Raw genomic sequence first — 23940 nt, forward strand, 5'->3', positions numbered from 1 at the left:
GATAAGGGCCATGTGCGATGATGAAATTCCACTACAGCATAAGGTGGACAATTTCCTGTTAGCCTACAGAAATGCGACACATGCAGTTACCAACCAGACCCCGGCCATGATGTTCTTTAACCGAAGGTTGAGATCTCCTCTGGATTTGCTCAGACCAAATGTGCGAAGAAATGTTGAGGATAAGCAATTCCAGCACATCAATGAGAAGCCGACAAGGAGCTTCAATGTAGGACAACCAGTCTTGGCCCGCGACTACCGAACAGAGAAATGGCAACCCGGAACGATATGCACACAGCAGGGACCATTAATGTACACAGTGGATGTCGGGGAGAACATTGTGAGATGCCACGTCGACCAGATCCTAGCGTCACAGGAACGAGTCAACCCCATGTCTCGCGTACCTGGGGATGAACCCGACATACCGGTAGCATCTACCTCAGAAACAGTAGCAGCGGAAACTGATGAACTAACTGACGAAAGGGGGCCAGAATCGCCTCTGCACCAAGAACAAGAACCTCAGGAAAGGCGCTATCCAGAAAGGATCAGGAAGCCGCCCCAAAGACTGAATCTATAAATGGACTATTTCAGTTTAATGTGCATGTTAAAGTGTTAACTGTTATTTGAATGTTATGGGTACTGTTAATCTAAAAGGGGAGGAATTGTAGTGTATGTACCTTTAAGAGAGAACTACTTTTACAGCTCCTGTATACTGTAGTACCGGCAGTGACCACACCTGTATATAAACCTTGAGCATGCCTCTGTACTGTTAGTCTTTAGACTACCCTCCTTCAGTAAACACCTGTTGATTGTTAATTTACAGCCTCCGTCTAGTTATTGGAAAACATCATACTTTAAGAATCACGGATTCAACACACATGATAGTTTCCATTGTGAGGGCTTTTCAAATATTTTTGAACCATTATCATATATATTTATTTTAATTAAACTCCTTTCATTCTTTGCCCACAGTTCAAACTGTTTCACACTGAAGTTTTCTCTTTGATATCACTGATAGAATAGCAAAATAAATACAGCTTTACTAATACAACAGTTTAAATAGGATGGTAAACACCATAAATTACGAAAGCTGAGAAGAATAGGCTTTGTTCAAAGGGAATGCTGCCCTTGCCCTTCATGCAGAACCATTTGTCCTTATTTTACTCTTCCAAGGTTAACAGCCATCTGTGTGTCAGGCTAAGTCTCACTTGGAGTGAGACTGTACAACCTTAGACGTTTACAGCACAGAATGAAGCCATTCGGCCCATTGTGTACGTCCCAACTCTTTTCTGGAGCAATTCCAAACGAATCCCACTGCCCTGCTCTCTCTCCACAGCCCTGTATCTTTCTCTGCTTCAAATATTTATTTAATTTTTCCTTAAAAGATGCAATGGCCTCTGCCTTGACCATTCCCTATGGCAAAACATTCTATGCTCCAACAACCATAAGAACATAAGAAATAGGTGCAGGAGTGGGCCATTTGGCCCCTCGAGCCTGCTCCGCCATTCAATAAGATCATGGCTGATCTTTTACCTTATCTCCACTTTCCTGCACTATCCCCATATCCCTTGATTCCCTTAATATTCAAAAATCTATCGATCTCTGTCTTGAATATACTCAATGACTGAGCCTCCACAGCCCTCTGGAGTAGAGAATTCCAAAGATTCACCACCCTCTGAGTGAAGAAATTTCCCCTCATCTCAGTCCTAAATGGCCGACCCCTTATTCTGAGACTGTGACCCCAGGTTCTAGAGTCCCCAGCCACGGGAAACATCCTCCCTGCATCTACCCTGTCAAGCCCTGTAAGAATTTTGTATCATTCTTCTAAACTCTAGAGAATATAGGCCTAGTCTACTCAATCTCTCTTCATAGGACAATCCCACCCATCCCAGGAGTCAGTCTGGTGAACCTTCGTTGCACTCCCTCTGTGGCAAGTATATCCTCCCTTAAGTAAGGAGACCAAAACTGTACACAATACTCCATCTATGTAAATACATTTCTCTTAATCTCTGGCTTCACTCACTCACCTCATTGTCTCCCCAACTAAAGAAGATAGCCTTTCCCTTGCAGTCTATCAAAACCCCATATAATTTAAAAAGCCTCTATTAAATCTCAACAACTTGCATTTATACAGCACCTTTAATGTAGAAAAACATCCCACTGAGGCACAAAGTAAAATGGACACCAAGCCAAAGAAGGAGATATCAGGAGGGGTGACTAAAAACACGGTCAAAGTGGTGGGTTTTAAGAAGGGTCTTAAAGGAGGCCAGAGAGATGGAGAGGCAGAGAGGCAATTCCAGAGTACGGGGCTAGGTGGTTGAAAGCATAGTTGCCAATGGGGGGGTGAAGGGAGAGGGGATGCACAAGAGGTTGGAGTCAGAGCAGGAACTGAGAGTTTGGGTGGGTGTTGTACTGCTGAAGGAGGTTAAAGAGAGAGGGATGGTGCAGCCATGGAGGGATTTAAACATAAAGGTGAGAATTTTAACTTTGAGCTGTTGTGGAACTGGGAGCCAATGGAGGTCGTGAGGACAGGAAGGTGAGGGGTGAGTGGGACTTGCTGTGGGATAGGATACGGGCAGCAGCGTTTTGGATTAGCTGAACTGTATGGAGGGTGAAGGATGGGTAGCTGGATAGGAAAGCATTGGAACAGTTGAGTCTAGATGTGACAAAAGCATGCATGAAGGTTTTAGCGGTAGATGGGCTGAGGTAGGTGCTTGGCAGGCAATGTTACGGAGGTGGAGTAAGCAGTCTTTGTGATGGAGAGTATATGGATTCAGAAGCTCAGCTTGAGTTCATAGAGGATGCTGAGACTGTGAACAATCCAGTTCAGCCTGAGACAGTGACCAGGGAGGGGGATGGAGTTGGTGGTGAGGATACAGAATTTGCAGCAGGAGCTTCAATGTTCCCAATGTTTAACTGGAGGAAATTGCAGCTCATCTAAGACTGGTTGACAGACACAAAATGCTGGAAATACTCAGCAGGCCAGGCAGCATCCGTGGAGAGAGAAACAGAGTTAACGTTTCAGGTCCGGGACCCTTCATCAGAACTGGAAAAAGCTGGAAATGTAACAGATATTAAGCAGGTGCAGAGACAGGGGGGGGGGGGGGGGCTGGTTAGGAGGGGAAGAAGGAATTGAAAGAACATGCTGTGAAAATGTTGCAAATGGGAATGGCAAAATCATACTGCATGAAAAATGGGGGCAGGGATTATTATCTGAAATTGTTGCACTTTGCAGCCTGCCGGACTCAACATTGAGTTCAACAATTTCAGATAATAATCCCTGCCCCCATTTTTCATGCAGTATGGTTTTGCCATTCCCATTTGCAACATTTTCACAGCATGTTCTTTCAATTCCTTCCTCCCCTCCTACCCCCCCACCCCCCCCCCCGTCTCTGCACCTGCTTAATATCTGTTACATCTCCAGCTTTTTCCAGTTCTGATGAAGGGTCCCAGACCTGAAACGTTAACTCTGTTTCTCTCTCCATGGATGCTGCCTGGCCTGCTGAGTATTTCCAGCATTTTCTGTTGTTATTTCAGATTTCCAGCATCCGCAGTATTTTGCTGTTATAGCAGTTTGACAGGACAGAGGCAGTAGAGAGGTTGAGGGAGGTGACGGAATAGCAACAGCATATATGTGAAATCTGACCCCATGCCTGCGGATGATGTAGCTAAATGGTGGCACATATATGAGAAAGGGGGGGGCGCAACGATTGATATTGAGGGATTGCTAAGGTGAGTATGCGAGGATGGGGAAAGAAGCCATTGCTAGAGATGCTCTGGCAAAATTGGATAGGTAAGAGTGGAATCAAGTGAGGGCAGTGTCATCAAACTGGAGGACACAGGATAAGCATTGGAGGAGGATGGCGTGGCCATCCATGTCAAAGGCTGCAGAGCGGATGAGGAGGAATAATGCACCACGGTCATACTGTGGAATGCTGTGGGAGGGGCGGAAACCTAATTGGAGAGAGTAAGTCAAGGAGTTGTGGGAGAGATGGGCACGGATTTGGGAGACAATAATACATTCGAAGGCTTCAGAGAGGAAAGGAAGGTTGGAGTTTGGACAGTAGTTTGCAAGGATAGAGGGTGAGTTATTTTTGAGGAGGGAGGTGATGATGGTGCTTTTAAAAGGGAGGAGGAACCATTTACAATATCAGTTAGCATGGTGACCAGGAAAGAAAGTTGGGTGGTCAGCAGTTTAATAGGAATGGGGTCCAGGGAGCAGGAGGTGGATCTCATAAGTGAGATGAGCTTATAGAGGGAGATTTGAGAGAAGAACAGGGTTCAGAGCTAGGGTAAATGGGTCTTGGAGGAATTTTGACTTGGTGGACAAGGGGAGGGGAGAAGGAGTAGAGGCAGCTGAACGATGGTCTCTATCTTGGTGACATAGAAATCCATGAGCTACTCACATGTTGTTAGAGGTGAGGATGGTGCGGTTAGGGAAGAGGAGTTTAAAGGTGTGTTTGGTGGTGGAGAAAAGAAGCCAGGTTGATCCTAGAATAATGGATGGTTTTGGCAGAGGACCCCATGGTCTGTTACTAACAATTGTCACCTCTGTACCCACAACCAGCTGCACTTCCAGTCCTCTAGTCCAGTGATATATTCCACCTGAGAAAGGAACATGGTTTCATATGTTTAAAAGGCCTTGTAATTTAGCTCACATTTTTTTACCCCAATTTGCTCTCATAAGGGCATTGACTTCTGGCTTCGGTAGAGCTCCACAGGCCACCACCCTCCTCTACCTGATTCAAACAGCAATTATACACTGGTGCAAATCTCCTCTTCTATGGAGTGGGTTAAGATTGGGTTTTTTTTTACCCCAAGACTGATTTTCCACCTCTTTTTAAAGAAAAGTTTTTTTGCTCAAAACAAAGCTGCACAATGGATAAAATGGTGGCACTGTTTTTAAAATAAAAAATGTGAACAAAGGCAGCAGTCGATCTGACTGCACTTAAAGCACCACGTTTTCTTAATAAAAACCTTACTCTTCAGTTTTAATCCATCATCTGACTACATTTAATTTCCTACTTCAGCAACCAATGGACTGATTAAAGTTAATTTGAGCGCTATGGTAAGAGAAATTTGTCCATAATTGTGAAAGATGCATGTGTACAACATTACCTGTGATTCCACTGGCAATGTTATGATATTTTATCTATGGGTGCCATCATAACCAGTTATGAATGCATTACAAAGTGCAGATGGTTGAACGATAAATAAGTGTAGCATGGGGGAAAAATTCAGTATCGCCCCATTTGGGGCGCCATTATTGGCCATGCGCAAAGTTTAGCGCCTGGCGCTAATTATCGCCTCCGCCTCCGACAGCAAACTTGGCTTTTATCGCCTCTGGAGGTGATTGGAGTGCTAAATCAGGCGCTTCACACCTGTCTTAAGGCGCAAAGGCCGAGGAGCGAGGTGCTACCTCAGAGCGCTGGTGAAGCAAGGAAGGGCAAATCAAAATAAACCGGCAAAGTGCTGCTCAGTACCCAAAACCCCTTCACACAGCGTTGAATCTCTCCAGAAGTCTCTCTCTCTCTCTCTCTCTCTATCTCTCAGAATGCGTGGTGCAAAAATGTCACCGACAAAAAAAGGCAGGAAGCGGTCGCCTTTAGATAGCGCTCCCCTAGTCCCTTTCTGACAGCATAACGCTCCCCTCAACCTGTCGTTGCTAGCGGCAGGCAGTAAGGCAGGGGGCGCCACTCAATATCCGGTCCGGGGCGCTAACGCACTCGACTGACGTCATAATCTGCCGGCGCAGGAGACCATGGCGGTAGTGTTTAGCGCCGCCACAAAATGTCTAGTTAATTTCACGAGCGGCACAAACATCGCCGCGCCCGGGCGCTAGTTGCTTTGCGCCCCAATTGGCGCCCTCTTAAGGCGCTAACAGGAGGCGCAAACAACTGAATTTTTCCCCCCATATGTTTAAATGGCAGTTTCCTTGGTAATTCACGTAAATGGCCAGCCTTCCAACCTAGACAGTGAGTGTCACCTGGGACAGGAGGGAGGGTGGCATCAAAATTGAACCAAAACCTATTCTCACCCTGTATCCTACATTATAACAGTGACTTTTTAAAAATTCGCTTATGGGATGTGGGCGTTGCTGGCAAGGCCAGCATTTATTGCCCATCCCTAATTGCCCTTGAGAAGGTGGTGGTGAGCCGCCTTCTTCAACCGCTACAGTCCGTGTGGTGAAGGTACTCCCACAGTGCTGTTAGGGAGGGAGTTCCAGGATTTTGAGCCAGCGACGATGAAGGATCGGCGATATATTTCCAAGTCAGGACGGTGTGTGACTTGGAGGGGAACTTGGAGGTGGTGGTTTTCCCATGCGCCTGCTGCCCTTGTCCTTCTAGGTGGAAGAGGTCGCGAGTTTGGGAGGTGCTGCCAAAGAAGCCTTGGTGAGTTGCTGCAGTGCATCTTGTAGATGTTACACACGGCAGCCACGGTACGCTGGTGGTGGAGGGAGTGAATGTTTAAGGTGGTGGATGGGGTGCCAATCAAGCGGGCTGTTTTGTCCTGGATGGAGTTGAGCTTCTTGAGTGTTGTTGGAGCTGCACTCATCCATGCAAGTGGAGAGTATTCCATCACACTCCTTACTTGTGCCTTGTAGATAGTGGAAAGACTTTGGGGAGTCAGGAGGTGAGACACTCGCCGCAGAATACCCAGCCTCTGAACTGCTCTTGTTGCCACAGTATTTATGTGGCTGGTCCAGTTAAGTTTCTGGTCAATGGTGACCCCCCCAGGATGCTGACGGTGGGGGATTCGGTGATGGTAATGCTATTGAATGTCAAGGGGCAGTGGTTAGACTCTCGCTTGTTGGAGATAATCATTGCCTGGCACTTCTGTGGTGCGAATGTTACCAGCCACTTATCAGCCCAAGCCTGAGCGTTGTCCAGGTCTTGTTGCATGCGGGCATGGACTGCTTCATTATCTGAGGAGTTGTGAATGGCACTGAACACTGTGCAGTCATCAGCGAACATCCCCATTTCTGACTTTCTGTTGGAGGGAAGGTCATTGATGAAGCAGCTGAAGATGGTTGGGCCTAGGACACTGCCCTGAGGAACTCCTGCAGCGATGTCCTGGGGCTGTGATGATTGACCTTCAACCACCACAACCATCTTTCTTTCTGCTAGGTATGACTCCAGCCAGTGGAGAGTTTTCCCCCCGATTCCCATTGGCTTCAGTTTTACTGGGGCTCTGATGCCACACTCGGTCAAATGCTGCCTTGATGTCAAGGGCAGTCACTCTCACCTCGCCTCTGGAATTAAGCTTCTTTGTCCATGTTTGGACCAAGGCTGTAATGAGGTCTGGAGCCAAGTGGTCTTGGTGGAACCTAAACTGGGCATCAGTGAGCAGGTTATTGGTGAGTAAGTGCTGCCTCATAGCACTTTTGATGACACCTTCCATCACTTTGCTGATGATTCAGAGTAGACTGATGTGGCGATGATTGGCCGGAATGGATTTGTCCTGCTTTTTGTGAACCGGACATACTGGGGCAGTTTTCCACATTGTCGGATAGATGCCAGTGTTGTAGCTGTACTGGAACAGCTTGGCTAGAGACGCGGCTAGTTCTGGAGCACAAGTCTTCAGCAAGATAGCTGGGATGTTGTTGGGGCCCATAGCCTTTGCTGTATCCATTGCGCTCAGCTGTTTCTTGATATCGAGTGAATCGAATTGGCTGAAGACTGGCTTCTGTGATGGTGGGGACTTCAGGAGTAGGCCAATATGGATCATCCACTCGGCACTTCTGGCTGAAGATGGTTGCAAACGCTTCAGCCTTGTCTTTTGCAGTCACGTGCTGGGCTCCACCATCATTGAGGATGGGGATATTCATGGAGCCTCCTCCTCCCGTTAGTTGTTTAATGGTCCACCACCATTCACGACTGGATGTGGTATGACTGCAGAACTTTGATCTGATCCGTTGATTGTGGGGTCGCTTAGCCCTGTCTATAGCATGCTGCTTCTGCTTTTTAGCATGCATGTAGTCCTGTGTTGCAGCTTCCTCAGGTTGGCACCTCATTTTTAGGTACGCCTGGTGCTGCTCCTGGCATGCTCTTCTACACTCCTTATTGAACCAGGATTGGTCTCCTGACTTAATGGTAATGGTAGAGTGAGGGATATGCCAGGCCATGAGGTTACAGATTGTGGTGGAATACAATTCTGCTGCTGCTGATGGCCCACAGCGCCTCATGGATGCCCAGTTTTGAGCTGCTAGATCTGTTCTGAATCTATCCCATTTAGCACGGTGGTAGTGCCACACAACACGATGGAGGATGTCCTCAGTGTGAAGACGGGACTTCGTCTCCAGAATGACTGTGCGGTGGTCACTGCTACCAATACTGTCATGGACAGATGCATCGGCGACAGGTAGATTGGTGAGGACGAGGTCAAGTAGGTTTTTCCCTCGTGTTGGTTCTCTCACCACCTGTCGCAGGCCCAGACTGGCAGCTATGTCCTTCAGGACTCGGCCAGTTTGGTCAGTAGTGGCGCTACCGAGCCACTCTTGGTGATGGACATTGAAGTCCCCCACCCAGAGTACATTCTGTGCCTTTGCTACTCTCAGTGCATCATGGTGGAGTACTGATTCATCAGCTGTGGGAGGGCGGTAGGTGGTAATCAGCAGGAGGTTTCCTTGCCCGTGCTTGACTTGAAGACTACACTTCAAAATCACTTCATTGGCTGGCCAGCGCTTTGGGACATCTGGTGGTCGTGAAAGGCGCTATAGAAATGCAAGTATTTCTTTCTTTGTATCCACACGTGCACTTCCCCATGGAGGGTTTAATTGTGTCTCATTTTAAAAAAATATCTATTTCCTGCACTTATTTATCTGTCTTATGATACGTTATTAAGGTTTTCAATTGAATGCGTCATCGGCAAAAATAATCAGAACTGGAGCCACCCTCCTCGTGGATCTGCTCCTGGGCCTGGCCGGGGTGGCCATTAACAGGTCCAAGCAGTGCAGGTCAAGGAGTAATTCCGCTCGCCTGTCACTTTAATTCTCAGCTCCACTCCCACTCTGATCACTCTGTCCTCGGCCTCTTACACTGTTCCACTGAAGCTCAACGTAAGCTCGAGGAAGAGCACCTCATCTTTCGATTAGGCACTTTACAGCCTTTTGGACTCAACATTGAGTTCAACAATTTCAGACTATAACCCCTGCCCGCATTTTTTCAGGCGACAGCTGTTGATGATTCTGCCATCCCCATTTGCAACATTTAATCTCTCCTGCCTTCAATCCTAGCACAGACTGTCCCTTTAATTCCTTCCTCCCCTCCCCCCACCCTTTCCCTGCCTCTACACCTGCTTAAAACCTGTTACACCCCTAACTTTTTCCAGTTTTGATGAAGGGTCACGGATCTGAAACGTTAACTCTGTTTCTCTCTCCACGGATGCTGCCTGGTCTGCTGAGTGTTTCCAGCATTTTCTGTCGTTATTTCAGTCAAGAAGGTCGTTCGGTCCAACTGCCTGCCTCTCTTCCGCAGCTATGTTCGTGCCCGGGTGTCCCTGGAGAGGGAGCACACAGTGTCCGTTGGTACGCTTGACGCTTTCTGCGACCGGAGGGACTGGAGTGCACAATTGACACGGACAATAATAGTATGCTTTCATTTGATAAGTTTCCTTTTTTATCTATAATTTGGAGTTTATTGTTTGCGCTCCTTTAAAAGAGGGGCACTTTTGTTAATTTGATTCTTGATTGATGACTCAGTCGTCCTAATTGGCAATTAAAGAAAATCAAAACTGGCGTTGCAATCCTACCGCCAACAAAATTTAAATTTAATTGTTAAGTTTTCTTTAATTTTTTTTGTTTAGTTACAGTTTATTGGTTGCACCAAAATAGCTGCAATCCTTCCGCCTGTCCTGTCCTTAATCAGTTCTTTGGCTGGTTATAGATTTGGCAAAAGAAGGGTAGCCCTTTACTCACCAGTAATAAGTCACTCTGCACTGGGAGCACATAATATAAGCGGTTTTTTGGCACATCTCACACTCCAGCTTGACGCCCTTGGGATTAGCAAGCGGATAAATAGAAGAACTGAGCATTTTGGTGTCCAAGGAACGTCAGTCCTTGCTTGAAAACCTCTCTCAGCCTCTCAAATGCTGCGGTTGCTAGGGACTTCTGGCCTGTTGCTAAGGACTCTGACTTCTGAACCCACAGCCTGCTGCACTTCTTAGTGCTTCCCCCAGCAGACGTGCCACATCACAAATCGAAACTAAAAATAAATGAAGAGAAATCGAATTATTTAAATATCAAAGTGTCCTCTGTATGACAATTTTTAACAAAATTGGCAATCACTTATTGAGTGCTGAGAACGATTCTTTATGCTGGGCGGACCTCGTAGTGGGTGGACGGATCGGGATCGGGACCCGGACGCTAATTGAGAGGGGACCAGTTGTTATGGCGGCGGCGGCGGAGTGCGAGTCGGAGTGGAGCGGCTTTTTCTCGGACTGCGTGCCGCCGCCCAATGCGGACCTCTCGGCGCAGGCTATGGTCGAGTTCACGGTGCGGCACGCCAAGCAAGACCGTAGGGTGGTGCTGGTGACCTCGGGCGGCACCAAAGTGCCGCTGGAGTCGCGGACCGTGCGCTTCTTGGACAACTTCAGCAGCGGCTGGCGCGGCGCCGTGTCGGTCGAGTACTTCCTGGACCTGGGCTACGCCGTGATTTTCCTTCACCGCCACCGCTCGCTCTACCCTTTCTCCCGACGCTACTCCGGCCTCAACATGCTGGACGCGCTGAAGGCCGTGCTGGACGTCAGGACCACCTGCTGGCGGGTGGAAGCCGACCAGGCGGCGCTGCCCGACATCGTTCCAGTGCTGCAGCGCTACATGGCCGTGCGAGAGGCCGGCATGCTGCTACCCGTGGAATTCAACACCCTGTCCGACTACCTGTACCTGCTGAGGGCGGCGGCTCAGGCGCTGAACGCCATCGGTAGGGAAATTATCACAAATACTCACGTTTAATGTTGACACCGTTACTGAGAGTGCAATTTTCAAATGTAATCAAATCAAATCAACTTTTATTGTCATTGTTAGTGCACAAGTGCAGTACAACGAAATGTAGGCTTGCGGCTCCCGAGAGTGTACATTTAGATTAAGACATTTAAACATTCAACATACATTTGGCTTGTAATACATTAACATAAACATAACCATAATAAAGTGCATTGGCAGATGTGCAGGCTTTAGAGTTTATTTGTGGAGTTCAGTAGGATGACAGCCCTGGGAAAGAAGCTGTTCCTAAATCTGGTCGTACGGGTGCGAATGCATCTGTAGCGTCTCCCAGATGGCAGGAGGGTGAACAGACTGTGGCTGGGGTGGGTAGGATCTTTGATGATGGACCGTGACCTCCGTAGACAGCGTTTCTGGTATATGTGCTCTATGGTCGGTAGCCGGGTGCCGGTAATGCGTTGGGCAGTTTTGACTACCTGCTGCAGGGCTTTCCGGTCATAGTAGCTACAGCTGCCATACCATACTGTGATACAGTTTGTCAGGATGCTCTCTATTGTGCAGCGGTAGAAGTTAGAGAGGATCAGGGGTGACAAGATGTGTATTGTATATTTTGAATAGAATCTGTTACTGGCATCCAGCTAAATATTGGGAAGACCAAAGCCAATATCTTCGGTCCCTGCCACAAACTCAGTTCCCTAGTCATCGACTCCAACCTGGCCACTGTCTGAGGCTGAACCAGACTGTTCGCAACCTTGTGTCATATTTGACCCCCAGATGAGCTACCGACCACATATTCGCAGCATCACCAAGATCGCATATTTCCACCTCCGTAACATTGCCTGACTCTGCCCCTGCCTCAGCTCATCTGCTGCTGAAACCCTCATCCATGCCATTGTTACCTCTAGACTTGACTATTCCAACGCTCTCCTGGCCAGCCTAACATCTTCCACCCTCCATAAACTTGAGCTCATCCAAAACTCTGCTGCCGCTCTGGTTTTCAAATCCCTCCATGGCCTTGCCCCTTCCTATGATTGTAATCTCCTTCAGCCCTACCAACCTGGCACTGCCTCCTGCGCGGCCTGCCTCCCCAATGCACGGCCCATTCACATTTTTGTGCATGCGCGGTATCTACAATGGAAAAGCTGGTGAGCGGTCTGCGCGTGACTTTGCAGCTGACTACGTGGCTGTGCAACTTAATGGGAATATTGCCTACAATCCTCCAAGACCTCTGCTCCAATTCTTGTTTCTTGCGCATCCCCTTTTTCAAGCGCTCCACCATTGGTGGCCATGCTTTCAGCAGCCTAGGCCCGAACCTCTGGAATTCCCTCCCTAAACAACTTCACACCTCATTCCTCCTTTAAGATACTCCTTAAAACCTACCTCTGACCAAGCTTTTGGTCATCTATCCTAATATTATGTGGCTTAGTGTCAAATTTTGTTTGATAACACTCCTATGAAGCACCTTTCGATGTTTTACTACATTAAAGGCGCTATATAAATACAAGTTGTTGGGAGGAAGAGTGATAACTGATGTGTAAACTATTGTACACAGGGTACATATGTGGGTGCCATATGCACACCATGATTGATGTTGAAATAGGTAAGGGTAAAGTTGAAAAAGATCGGGTTATTAGCCCAGTCACGGTATAGTGCTGTGATCATACTGTACCTTGAATAATGTGCCCAGTTTTGCTCACTGAGAAAGAAACAAGGGAGCTGGAGGCAGCTCATAGAAAAGCCACAAGACTGAACTCTTGGTTTTTTTATTCATTCATGGGATGTGGGCGTCGCTGGCAAGGCCAGCATTTATTGTACTCCCACAGTGCTATTAGGGAGGGAGTTCCAGGATTTTGACCCAGCGACGATGAAGGAACTGCGATATATTTCAAGTCAGGATGGTGTGTAACTTGCTTTTTGTGGACAGGACATACTTGGGCAATTTTCCACTTTGTCGGGTAGATGCCAGTGTTGTAGCTGTACTGGAATAGCGTGGCTAGTTCTGGAGCACGTCTTTCCAGTGCGCTCGGCCATTTATTGATATCACGTGGAGTGAATCAAATTGGCTGAAAACTGGATTCTGTGATGGTGGGGACCTCGGGAGAAGGCCGAGCATTGATCATCCACTTGGCGCTTCTGGCTGAAGATGGCTGCAAACGTTTCAGCCTTATCTTTTGCACTTGTGTTGGGCTCCACCATCGTTGAGGATGGGGATGTTCCTGAAGCCTCCTCCTCCTGTTAGTTGTTCTGGATGTGGCAGGATTGTAGAGCTTTGATCTGATCCGTTGGTTGTGAGATCACTTAGCTCTGTCTATAGCATGCTGCTTCCGCTGTTTAGCATGCATGTAGTCCTGTGTTGAGCTTCACCAGGTTGGCACCTCATTTTTAGGTACTCTTGGTGCGGCTCCTGGCATGCTCTTCTACACTCCTCATTGAACCAGGATTGGTCCCCTAGCTTGATGGTAATGATAGTGAGGGATATGCCGGACCATGGGGTTACAGATTGTGGTGGAATACAATTCTGCTACTGCTGATGGCTCATGGCACCTCATCGTTGCCTAGTTTTGAGCTGCTAGATCTGTTCTGAATCTATCCCATTTGGCACGGTGGTAGTGCCTCACAACACGAAGGAGGGTGTCTCCGGTGTGAAGACGGGACTTCGTCTCCACAATGACTGTGCGGTGGTCACTGCTACCAATACTGTCATGGACAAATGTATCTGCAACAGGTAGATTGGTGAGGACGAAGTCAAGTAGGTTTTTCTCTAGTGTTGGTGCTCTCACCACCTACTGCAAAACAGTTTGGCAGCGATGTCCTTCAGGACTCGGCCAGCTTCAGGAATAAAAACACCACGGGGAAAAATGGTCCAACCGTGGCTAACAAGAGAAATTAAAGATAGTATTAGATTAAAGGAAGAGGCTTATAATGTTGCCAAAAGGAGTAGTAAGCCTGAGGATTGGGAGGATTTTAGAATTCAGCAAAGGAGGACCAAGAAATTGATAAAGGGAAAATAGAATATGAGCGTAAACTAGCGAGAGACATAAAATTAGGCTGTAAAAGCTTCTATAGGTTGTAAGGGGTGGTGTGTGGGTTGTTTGTCAGCTTCACCTTTGACTCCTTTAAGCGGTTCGAATCGCTCCCACTCCCTTTTGTTCTAGACTTTGGACTTATTTGGGGGTTGTAATAAACTTGCAACAGACACCTGGGTTAGTCAAAAGAATTCAGATCTTTATTTTGAGACATGAAAAATATACAATACAATAAAACTTATACTCTAAAAGGGTGGGGAACACTCGGAATAAGCGAGGGAGAATTACAATATACAAAATCCCTTACCCTCCCAACTCCACTACACTAGCTAGGCTGGAATCCAGAGGACCAGGAAATGCTCACCAACGACTTTCTTGACCGATTGTAGAGGTTCGCGATTTTGGGGTTCTCCTTAGTTGTGGCGGTTGGGGCCTGCCGTACCCTGGACGTGGTAGAAGACTGCACCTGCGTTGGGTCTTCAGTTTGGGTTGGTCCGCTGATGTGGTTAGTCGCGCTGTTGGATGTATCAGGTGAGTACCCAATTTTCTTTGGTTAGGGCTAGTTTTAGGGTCTTTTGTGTCCAAATCTTACCCAGGGGTAAGTCAGACTAGCCTGTAGAGTGGAAACAAGTCTTTGGTTTGTGAGTTTTTCGGCGGTCAATTTCTCGTTGGTCGCGGTGGCCCAATATTACCTGGTTGGTGGTAATATTGGTGGTTGGTGGTTTCTGTAGGCCTTTGGTTGCTGCGACCTCCGTTTCTTCTTTCTTCCTTCAAGTCTCCGATTTGGTCTTGGTGATCCGTTGAACTGTACTCGAACTTGAACTCTCGCTGGCTGAACTGAACTCAAACTGACTGTTTAACTGAAAAGGCAGGCCTCAATTATACTAATTTGGGGCCTGGCTTATCTGACCGCCAAATCTCAGGTTTCTTTGTTAAATTTGGCGGGCTCGTTATTTTTAACGTGTTTTAAAACTTTAACGAGCTTCGGGGATGGCCCATCTAACTCTTAATCGGCCTTTAACTGGTTTCGGGATTGCCCTGAAACTAGTTTTTAAAAATGCAAAACGTTTGTCAATCTCTTTGGTTTTGGACTGCTGCTTTAGTTGTTGTATCCTGTAGGGCTATGTTCTTTCCTTTGTGTTGCTGCTGGGGGTAGGTACTGTTTTATTCATGTACCTTGGCTCTGCGAAATTTGGCGGGAACAGGTTCTATTGTCCTTATGTAAAGCTGGGGTGGCCCAGGACATTCCCAGACTGTCCAATATCCAAACTCGGGGGCCCCACCCCACCTCCCCTGTGTCACAGCCTTTTGCAAGCCTGAACATGTCTTTTAAACCAGCCAAATCTTCCTGGGATTTTTATTTTAAATCCCTTCGGCCCAATAATTCCGTAAGACAGTCCAAAATCTCTTCCTTACACTTGAGGAAAATGTGTAATTTAACTCTTTGAATTCTTCTGTTAGGCCCAACCATACATTTTATCCTTTTTACAGATTTCTTCTGTGATGGTCCAAAAGTCGTTTTAAATAAGGTTATTCTTCCGTTTTGGGGTTGTGCAGAAATTTTTGAACCTTACAAGGTATGTAAAAAGGAAAAGATTAGCGAAAGTAAATATGGGTCACTTACAGGCTGAGACAGGAGAAATTATAATGGGGAATAAGGAAATGGCAGAGAAATTAAACAAATACGCAAAAAGCTTGAGAACCAAGGGTCGAGCGAGAATGAGGAATTAAAAGAAATTAGTATTAGTAAAAAAATAGTATTGGAGAAATTAATGGAACTGAAAGCCGATAAATCCCCTGGACCTGATGGCCTACATCCTAAAGTTTTAGAAGAGGTGGCTATCGAGGTAGTGGATGCATTGGTTGTCCTCTTCCAAAGTTCCATAGATTTTAGAATGGTTCCCGCGGATTGGAAGGTAACAAATGTAAGAAAGGAGGGAGAGAGAAAACGGGGAACTATAGACCAGTTAGCCTGACATCAGTAGTAGAGAAAATGCTAGAATCTATTATTAAGGACGTGGTAACAGGGCACTTAGAAAATAATAATAGGAGTGGGCAGAGTCAACACTGATTTATGAAAGGGAAGTCATGTTTGACAAACCTGTTAGAGTTTTTTGAGGTTGTAACTAGCAGGATAAGGGGGAACCAGTGGATGTAATATATTTGGATTTTCAGAAGGCATTCGATTAGGTGCCACACAAGAGGTTATTAAACAAAATTAGGGCTCATGGGATTGGGGGTAATATGGATTGAGGATTGGTTAACGGACAGAAAGCAGAGAGTAGGGATAATCGGGTCATTTTTGGGTTGGCAGGCTGTAACTAGTGGGGTACCGCAAGGATCAATGCGTGGGCCTCAGCTATTCACAATCTACATCAATGATTTGGATGAGGGGACCAAATGTAATATATCCAAGTTTGCTGATGATACAAAGCTGGGTGGGAATGTAAGTTGTGAGGAGGATGCAAAGAGGCTTCAAGGGGATATAGGCAGGCTAAGTGAGTGGGCAAGAACATGGCAAATGGAATATAATGTGGAGAAATGTGAAGTTATCCACTTTGGTAGGAAAAATAGAAAAGCAGAGTATTTTTAAAAGGTGAGAGATTGGGAAATGTTGGTGTTCAGAGGGACCTGGGTGTCCTTGTACACGAATTGCTGAAAGTTAACATGCAGGTACAGCAAACAATTAGGAAAGGAAATGGTATGTTGGCCTTTATTACAAGAGGATTTGAGTATAAGAGTAAAGATGTCTTACTGCAATTATATAGGGCCCTGGTGAGACCACACCTGGAGTATTGAGTACAGTTTTGGTCTCCTTACCTAAGGAAGGATATACTTGCCACAGAGGGAGTGCAACGAAGGTTCACCAGACTGATTCCTGGGATGGGGGGATTGTCCTATGAGGCGAGATTGAGTAGACTAGGTATATATTCTCTCGAGTTTAGAAGAATGAGAGGTGATCTCATTGAAACATACAAAATCCTTACAGGGCTTGACAGGGTAGATGCAGGGAAGATGTTTCCCCTGGCTGGGGAGTCTAGAACCAGGGGTCACAGTCTCCGAATAAGGGGTCGGCCATTTAGGACCGAGATGAGGAGAAATTTCTTCACTCAGAGGGTGGTGAATCTTTGGAATTCTCTACCCCAGAGGGCTGTGGAGGCTCAGTCGTTGAGTATATTCAAGACAGAGATCGATAGATTTTTGGATATTAAGGGAATCAAGGGATATGGGGACAGGGCAGGAAAGTGGAGTTGAGGTAGAAGATCAGCCATGATCTTATTGAATGGCGGAGCAGGCTCGAGGGGCCGAATGACCTACTCTTACTCCTATTTCTTGTTATGTAGCTCGGTCAGTAGTGGTGCTACTGAGCCACTCTTGATGATGGACATTGAAGGACCTTGCTGCCCTCGGTGTTTCTTTGAAGTGGTGTTAAACATGGAGGAGTATGGATTCATTAGCTGAGAGAGAGCGGTAGGTGGTAATCAGCAGGAGGTTTCCTTGCCTATGTTTGACCTGATGCCATGAGACTTCATGGTGTCCGGAGTCAATGTTGAGGACTCCCAGGGCCACACTCTCCTCCCACTATGCTGCCACAGGTGGGACAGAACATACCCAGGGATGTTGATGGAGAAGTTTGGGACGTTGGCTGAAAGGTATGATTCTGAGAGAATGACTATGGCAGGCTGTTGCTTGACTAGTTTGTGGGATAGCCCAGCTGTTAGTGAGCAGGATTTTGCAGGGTGGACTGGGCTGGGTGTGCCTTTGTCTTGTCTGGTGCCTAAGTCGATGCTGGGTGGTCCGTCTGGTTTTATTCTTAGTACTTCTTTGTAGCAGTTTGGTACAACTGAGTGGCCATTTCAGAGGGCAGTTAAGAGTCAACCACATTGCTGTGGGTCTGGAGTCACATATAGGCCAGACCAGGTAAGGACGGCAGATTTCCTTCCCTAAAGGACATTAGTGAACCAGATGGGTATGACACCATTACTGATACTAGCTTTCCCGGTGTGTATCAGTGGATTGAGTTACAAGGAAATACTGGAGCCTTAAAAGGAGGGTAGAAAGGGTAAATCTGAACACCAGTGCAAACTAAACTGTGATAGTACGGCAAAGGCCACAAATTCAAGTTTATTAAAGGCAAATTTAGGACTGATGTCAATAAGATTCTTCACACACATAGTGCTTAATAAGTGGGATGGACTTCTGGGTAGTGTAAAAAACATTGGAATAATTTAATAAACATTGAGGGAGATGTAGGTTCTCTGTGGATGGGCTTTCCTCATCTTCTGGAACTGTGGAAAACAGCCAGCAGCACAATTATGATTCTGTCCTTCAACAATTTGCATTTATATAGTGCCTTTAACATGGTAAAACATCCCAAGGCGCTTCACAGGAGCGTCATCAAACAAAATTTGACACTGAGCCAAATAAGGAGATATTGAAACAGGTGACCAAAAGCTTGGTCAAAGAGAGCGGTTTTGAGGATCGTCTTAAAGGAGGAGAGAGGTTTGGGTTGTCCAGAGTATGGTTTGAGATTTGTAGTGCTGGTGGATACAAACCTAATGGGATTGGGACAATTTGAGGTGTTGGATTAAAAGTGCATTAAGCATTAAATTATATTGGCTAATGTGTAATTTTTCAATACAAGTCTCCCAGTGCACTATATTTATACCGGGGGAGGAAGTGCAACTGCGTATCAATCGTCAGGAGGTACAAAGGACATGAAGTTTTTCTGTTGAGGTGTTGTATTTTGATGTGAAATATATTTCTGCCTTTTGAGTGTTTTGCAAAGAAATGTTTCGCAAAACTTCAACAGCTGTTAGTGGCTTCTATATGCAAGGAATCATGCATCTAATTTCTGACCCTTGACAAACCCCCTTATGTTTTGTGTCAGCTTCCCCTACTAAGCTGTTACAACTGTTTGTCTTCCCTATGAAAGAGACTTGTATTTATAAGCACCTTTCATGACCTCAGAACACCCCAAAGCACTTTACAGCCAATTAAGTACTTTTGAAGTGCAGTTACTGTTGAAATGTGGCAGCCAATTTGCGCACAGCAAGGTCCCACAAACAGCAATGTGACAATGACAATAATTTTTTTAGTCATGTTAGTTGAGGGATAAATAATTGGCCAGGACACCAGGGTGAACTCAACAGCTCTTCGTCGAAGTATTGCATGGAATATTTTACATCCACCTGAGGGGGCAGGTGGGACCTCTGTTTATCGCCTTGTCTGAAAGACAGCGCCTCTGATAGTGCAGCATCCCCTCAGTACTGCACTGGAGTGTCAACCAAGATTTTGTGCTCCTGGAATGGGACTTAAACACACAACCTTCTGACTCGGAGATGAGTGTGCTCAATTGGTAACTGTGCGCAAATTGGCTGCTGCGTTTTCCTACATTACAACAGTGACTACACTTCAAAAGTACTTAATTGGCTGTAAAGTGCTTTGGGACGTCCTGTAGTTGTGAAAGGTGCTATAGAAATGCAAGTCTTTCTACTACTGAGCCAGAGCTAACATACTATAGGGTAATGTTTAAAGAAGTTTTTTTGGACATGCCTGGTTCCTGTAACAACTCTCAGGGTGGTGGAAATTTTGCATTGTGAGGTTTAGGTTTGCAGGCTATTAATATTGTCATCGACCAGCTGGTGACTGCCATTAAACCTTATTTAAAACCTGGTGAATTGTCTTAAGGCATTTTCCAGAGGATAATGGTACTTCAAAAAAATGCAGCCTGGTCAAAATTAGATGACTGTTTAGCTGAAAGCTGTTTGCTATATTCAGATTTGCATATGGAGTATTGCGTTCTGCACACAATTACATAAACTGAGAAATTAACTTTCATAAGGTATTCATTATAGGTGAAAATACATTTTGCCTCATTAGCAGATGCAATGTTATTTTAATGCGTCACTTTTTTATTCATTCATGGCATGTGGATGTTGCTGGCAAGGCCAGCATTTTTTAAATTCATTTATGGGAAGTGGGCGTCGCTGGCAAGGCCAGCCTTTATTGCCCATCCCTAATTGTCCTTGAGAAGGTGGTGGTGAGCCACCTTCTTGAACCGCTGCGGTCCGTGTAGTGAAGGTACTCCCTCAGTGGTGTTAGGGAGTTCCAGGATTTTGACCCAGCGACAATGAAGGATCGGCGATATACTTCCAAGTCAGGATGGTGTGTGACTTGAGGGGAACTTTGAGGTGATGTTCCTATGCGCCTGCTGCTCTTGTCCTTCATGGTGGAAGAGGCCGCGGGTTTGGGAGGTGCTGCTGAAGAAGCCTTAGCGAGTTGCTGCAGTGCATCTTGTAGATGGTACACACTGCAGCCACGGTACGCCGGTGGTGGAGGGAGTGAATGTTTCAGGTGGTGGATGGGGTGCCAATCAAGCGGGCTGCTTTGTCCTGGATGGTGTTGAACTTCTTGAGTGTTGTTGGAGCTGCACTCATCCAGCTGATGGTGGGGGATTCGGCGATGGTAATGCTGTTGAATATCAAGGGGAGGTGGTTAGACTCTCGCTTGTTAGCGATACAATCATTGCCTGGCACTTGTGTGGCGCGAATGTTACCTGCCACTTAGCCCAAGCCTGAACATCATCCAGGTCTTGTTGCATGCGGGCATGGACTGCTTCATTATCTGAGGAGTTGTGAATGGCGCTGAACACTGTACATCATCAGCGAACATCCCCATTTCTGACCTTATGTTGGAGGGAAGGTCATTGATGAAGCAGCTGAAGATAGTTGGGCCTAGGACACTGCCCTGAGGAACACCTGCCGCGATGTCCTGGGGCTGTGATGATTGACCTTCAACCACCACAATTTATTGCCCATTCCTAATTGCCCTTGAGAAGATGGTGGTAAGCTGCTGCCTTGAACTGCTGCAGTCCGTGTGGTGTCCAGTTCATTCTAGCCAGAAATGATTGAAACTTTTTACTTCGCTATTTAAATTTCAGTATTTGATGTCGGTAGAGGTGGGGTGGGCTGATTCTGAAAAAGAGGGGTGGGCAGAGAACAAATGTTAGTAACTGTGTTACATAATTAGTTCTGTTTATTCAGTAGAATGAAGAATAATTTCTACACTACTGTGCTCGATACTAGGATTTACAAGTCTGATTACTCACTAGACAGGAGCGTCTATTGGATAACTTAAGTACGTGGTGTACCTTTTTTATATCTACCGGGCATAGTATTATAAAGCAAGTCATTTGTAACTGTTTGTTTTGTTCTGCAGGACCAAAAGCCATGTTCTACCTCGCAGCAGCCGTATCTGATTTCTTCATTCCTGCCTCTGAGATGCCAGAACACAAAATCCAGTCGGGTGTTAGCCCTCTGCAGGTGAGCAAGCGGCAGACTCCCCTTGGCGAGCAGTGTTGAGGGATGTTTTGTTTAACCATGAGTGGGAAGTCCTCTCTTCCCCATGCCCTCTGGGTAAAACTGTTAGTTTGGTTTAAATTTGTGCAATTTTCCATTTCCAGTTGGGACTGCCTTTTTTTTAAAAAAAATGTAAAGTTAAGTTTTTTTTTTAATGCTAAAACACAATGGGTGTTCTTCGGGAAAGGGTTGTAAATGTATGCATATATGCTGTAAGCTTTCTGAATATCAGAATTTTTTTTTTTAGCTAACTATGCAGATGGTTCCCAAGATGCTTGCCCCTCTTGTGAAGGACTGGGCTCCTCATGCGTTTGTCACATCCTTCAAGTTGGAGACTGATCCCTCGCAGCTGGTTGCCCGAGCACGTAAAGCTTTAGCAAAGTACAGACATCAGGTTGTGGTTGCCAATGCCCTTGAAACGCGGAGGGTGTTTGTTGTCATAGTAACCAAGGACTCTCAGATTGACCTGGCGCTTTCAGAGAATGAAGTGAAGCAACACTGTGAAATCGAAGATAAGATTGTGAAACACTTGAGTGAATGCCACACTAATTTTATAGAAAAGAGCAACAATCCTGAATAAATAAGTATTTCTCATGATTTGAGATGAGTTACTGAGGAATAATTGTATGACAAAGGAATATGATCTGTTGGAATGTTACTTTAAAAATAAAAAAAAATGAAACCTTGCAAGTGTGAACAATGCCAGCTGGGAGATCTGGCATTCTGCTTAATAAAGGTTTTTTTTAAAAAAGCACGAATATATGTAGTCCAGGCCAAATCTAAAACTCAGCTTCTGACTGCATTCAAACTTCCTCCTTGAGCCAGCAATGGACTGATAAAAGGCAACATGGAGCTCTGCGACATGTAATGGGAAATAAGCAGAACTTTTCCATGACTGTCAAAGGCACCAACATTATCAGTGATGGCACTTGGCATAGTGTGATTATTTATTTATTCAATCTCTGGGTGTCTTTTGAAACAGTTTCTGGTGCAGGTGGTTGAAGGATTAAATAATTGCAGCTGGCAGTTTTTACTTTGTGATATTTCCTGGCTCTGGGTGGGGTAAAAATACTGCAGTATTATTGGAATAGGCCAAAACTATTTTATCAATATAGTTGGTGAATTCACTGGATAATACAAGCTGTGAACAAACTAGAGCAGAATTTTCTAGCACAAATCTTGAGTGATAGGTTTCACAAATATATGCCAGAGAAAGTTGTAGAGATCACTGATTGAATACGATATCTTGATCCTAACTTGAAATAAAATACAATGATGTACATTCATTCTTCTTTGCCATTTGTAATTTCCCTCCTTTGGTAATCAGATACTACCACTCCACCTCAGTACATTTACAGGATAAGACACCTAGTTGTAGTAAATGTTCATTCAATTCAGTAGGGTGGGATTAAACCATCCCTACATATTCATTGCCTTTCTTCCTTCCTCTCCTATAGGGGCTGATTCTTGCTGTGAGCCTAAAAAGTGAATGTTGGTAGCCAAGTCCAATCCTTTACTTGCCCACACTTTCATTATGAAATCAATTATAACATTGCCAGTGCTGCCCTGGCTGAGTAAGGAAACTTAGCACAGGTCAGAAATTGACCCTGCCACTTTCTGGGCTATATGTCTCAAACTTTTTTGGTTGTAGGACCCCTTTTCAAATGGATTAGTTATCACAAAGCCCGCCCCCCCCTCCCATTTAAATTATAATACTGTGACCTGTTGTAAAGAGGGTTTGTCTAGTGGGTTAGCAGAGTTGGTCTGTTTTCCTTCCTTGTAAAATTGCATAGCATTTTAACCAGGGAAGAGACTTGTGAACTAATTAAACTTTTAGCCATACCCCTCAGATTAAAACTGCAATCTGAAGGTATGTATTTTTTTTTAGCCTAGACAACTAGGAAAGCTATTTTGTTGGTAAACAATAATTTGGGGATTGATTCTAAATGGGTTTATTACCTTCCGGCATCTCCCCTCCTAGGCGCTGCACACATTTTGCAGACCCTCAGGGGTCTACGGACTGCAGTTTGAGAACCACAGGTCTAGATCAGAATTGAGCAGTGGTTGAACTTGTGACCTTCCTCCTGGTCGTTATGGCTCCGTGCATTTACCACTGCACCAACAGGACAATAAAGTTTACTGCTGGAGAAATACTACTACCCCTTCATGTGCAAGCTTAGGTGAAACCAATGAACATAGGAGGGCAATTTTAACTAGCAATAGTGTACAGGGCCAAGAATTTAAGATTTTTAGCAAAGGGATCAATTTGATTTTAGGATTCAGGGTGGGAATTTGCTGACATTTGAACTTTATACATTACCTAACAAAGATTATTCTCAAATATAAACTGCTTCTTACTGTTCAAAATGTTGGTTTTGTTATATAGAGTGGTGCTGTAAACATGGTAAATTTAATTTTCTGTAGTTAATGCAAGGCCATGTAATTAAATGAGTTAACAGACTATAATTTCTAACTTAAGGACTCACATTTAGACCTCTATATTGGTAGGAATGAGTGTCTTTTAAGCCTTCATGATAACTTAGTTGGTAAAATATGTGTGACTTTTCTAAATAAACCCATAAGGAGACAGAGTTGCCCCAATGTCAAACAAAAATCC

The 23940-nt window shown here is 45.5% G+C and overlaps 2 protein-coding genes across 3 annotated transcripts in view; one reads left to right on the forward strand and one right to left on the reverse strand.

The window, feature by feature from the left end:
• The window catches only part of zmynd12 (zinc finger, MYND-type containing 12), a 39092-nt gene extending 28679 nt beyond the window's left edge, over positions 1-10413 (reverse strand). For both annotated transcript variants that reach the window (XM_085966955.1, XM_085966956.1), the window contains exons 1-2: positions 10322-10413; positions 9914-10199 (exon numbers count right to left, since the gene is read on the reverse strand). In XM_085966955.1, the coding sequence (XP_085823081.1) occupies positions 9914-10029 (116 nt within the window). In that variant the 5' untranslated portion in view covers positions 10030-10199; positions 10322-10413. The remainder of the gene's footprint in view (positions 1-9913; positions 10200-10321) is intronic.
• ppcs (phosphopantothenoylcysteine synthetase) lies at positions 10385-22793 on the forward strand. The gene is made up of 3 exons (XM_085966958.1): positions 10385-10916; positions 21184-21287; positions 21571-22793. The coding sequence occupies exons 1-3, from the start codon at positions 10385-10387 to the stop codon at positions 21901-21903; spliced, it is 969 nt and encodes a 322-aa protein (XP_085823084.1). The 3' UTR covers positions 21904-22793.
• Positions 22794-23940: the final 1147 nt, after the last annotated feature.

The sequence above is a fragment of the Somniosus microcephalus genome, chromosome 25 (genome assembly GCF_052327205.1).
Source record: "Somniosus microcephalus isolate GS21.2 chromosome 25, FLI_Smic_1.0, whole genome shotgun sequence".
Classification (NCBI taxonomy): domain Eukaryota; kingdom Metazoa; phylum Chordata; class Chondrichthyes; order Squaliformes; family Somniosidae; genus Somniosus; species Somniosus microcephalus.

Coding starts and splice junctions, on each gene's coding strand:
- ppcs (XM_085966958.1), top strand. CDS start 10,385: ATGGCGGCGGCGGCGGAGTGCGAGTCGGAGTGGAGCGGCTTTTTCTCG. Junction 10,917..21,183: donor TCAGGCGCTGAACGCCATCG/GTAGGGAAATTA, acceptor TTTGTTCTGCAG/GACCAAAAGCCATGTTCTAC. Junction 21,288..21,570: donor CGGGTGTTAGCCCTCTGCAG/GTGAGCAAGCGG, acceptor TTTTTTTTTTAG/CTAACTATGCAGATGGTTCC.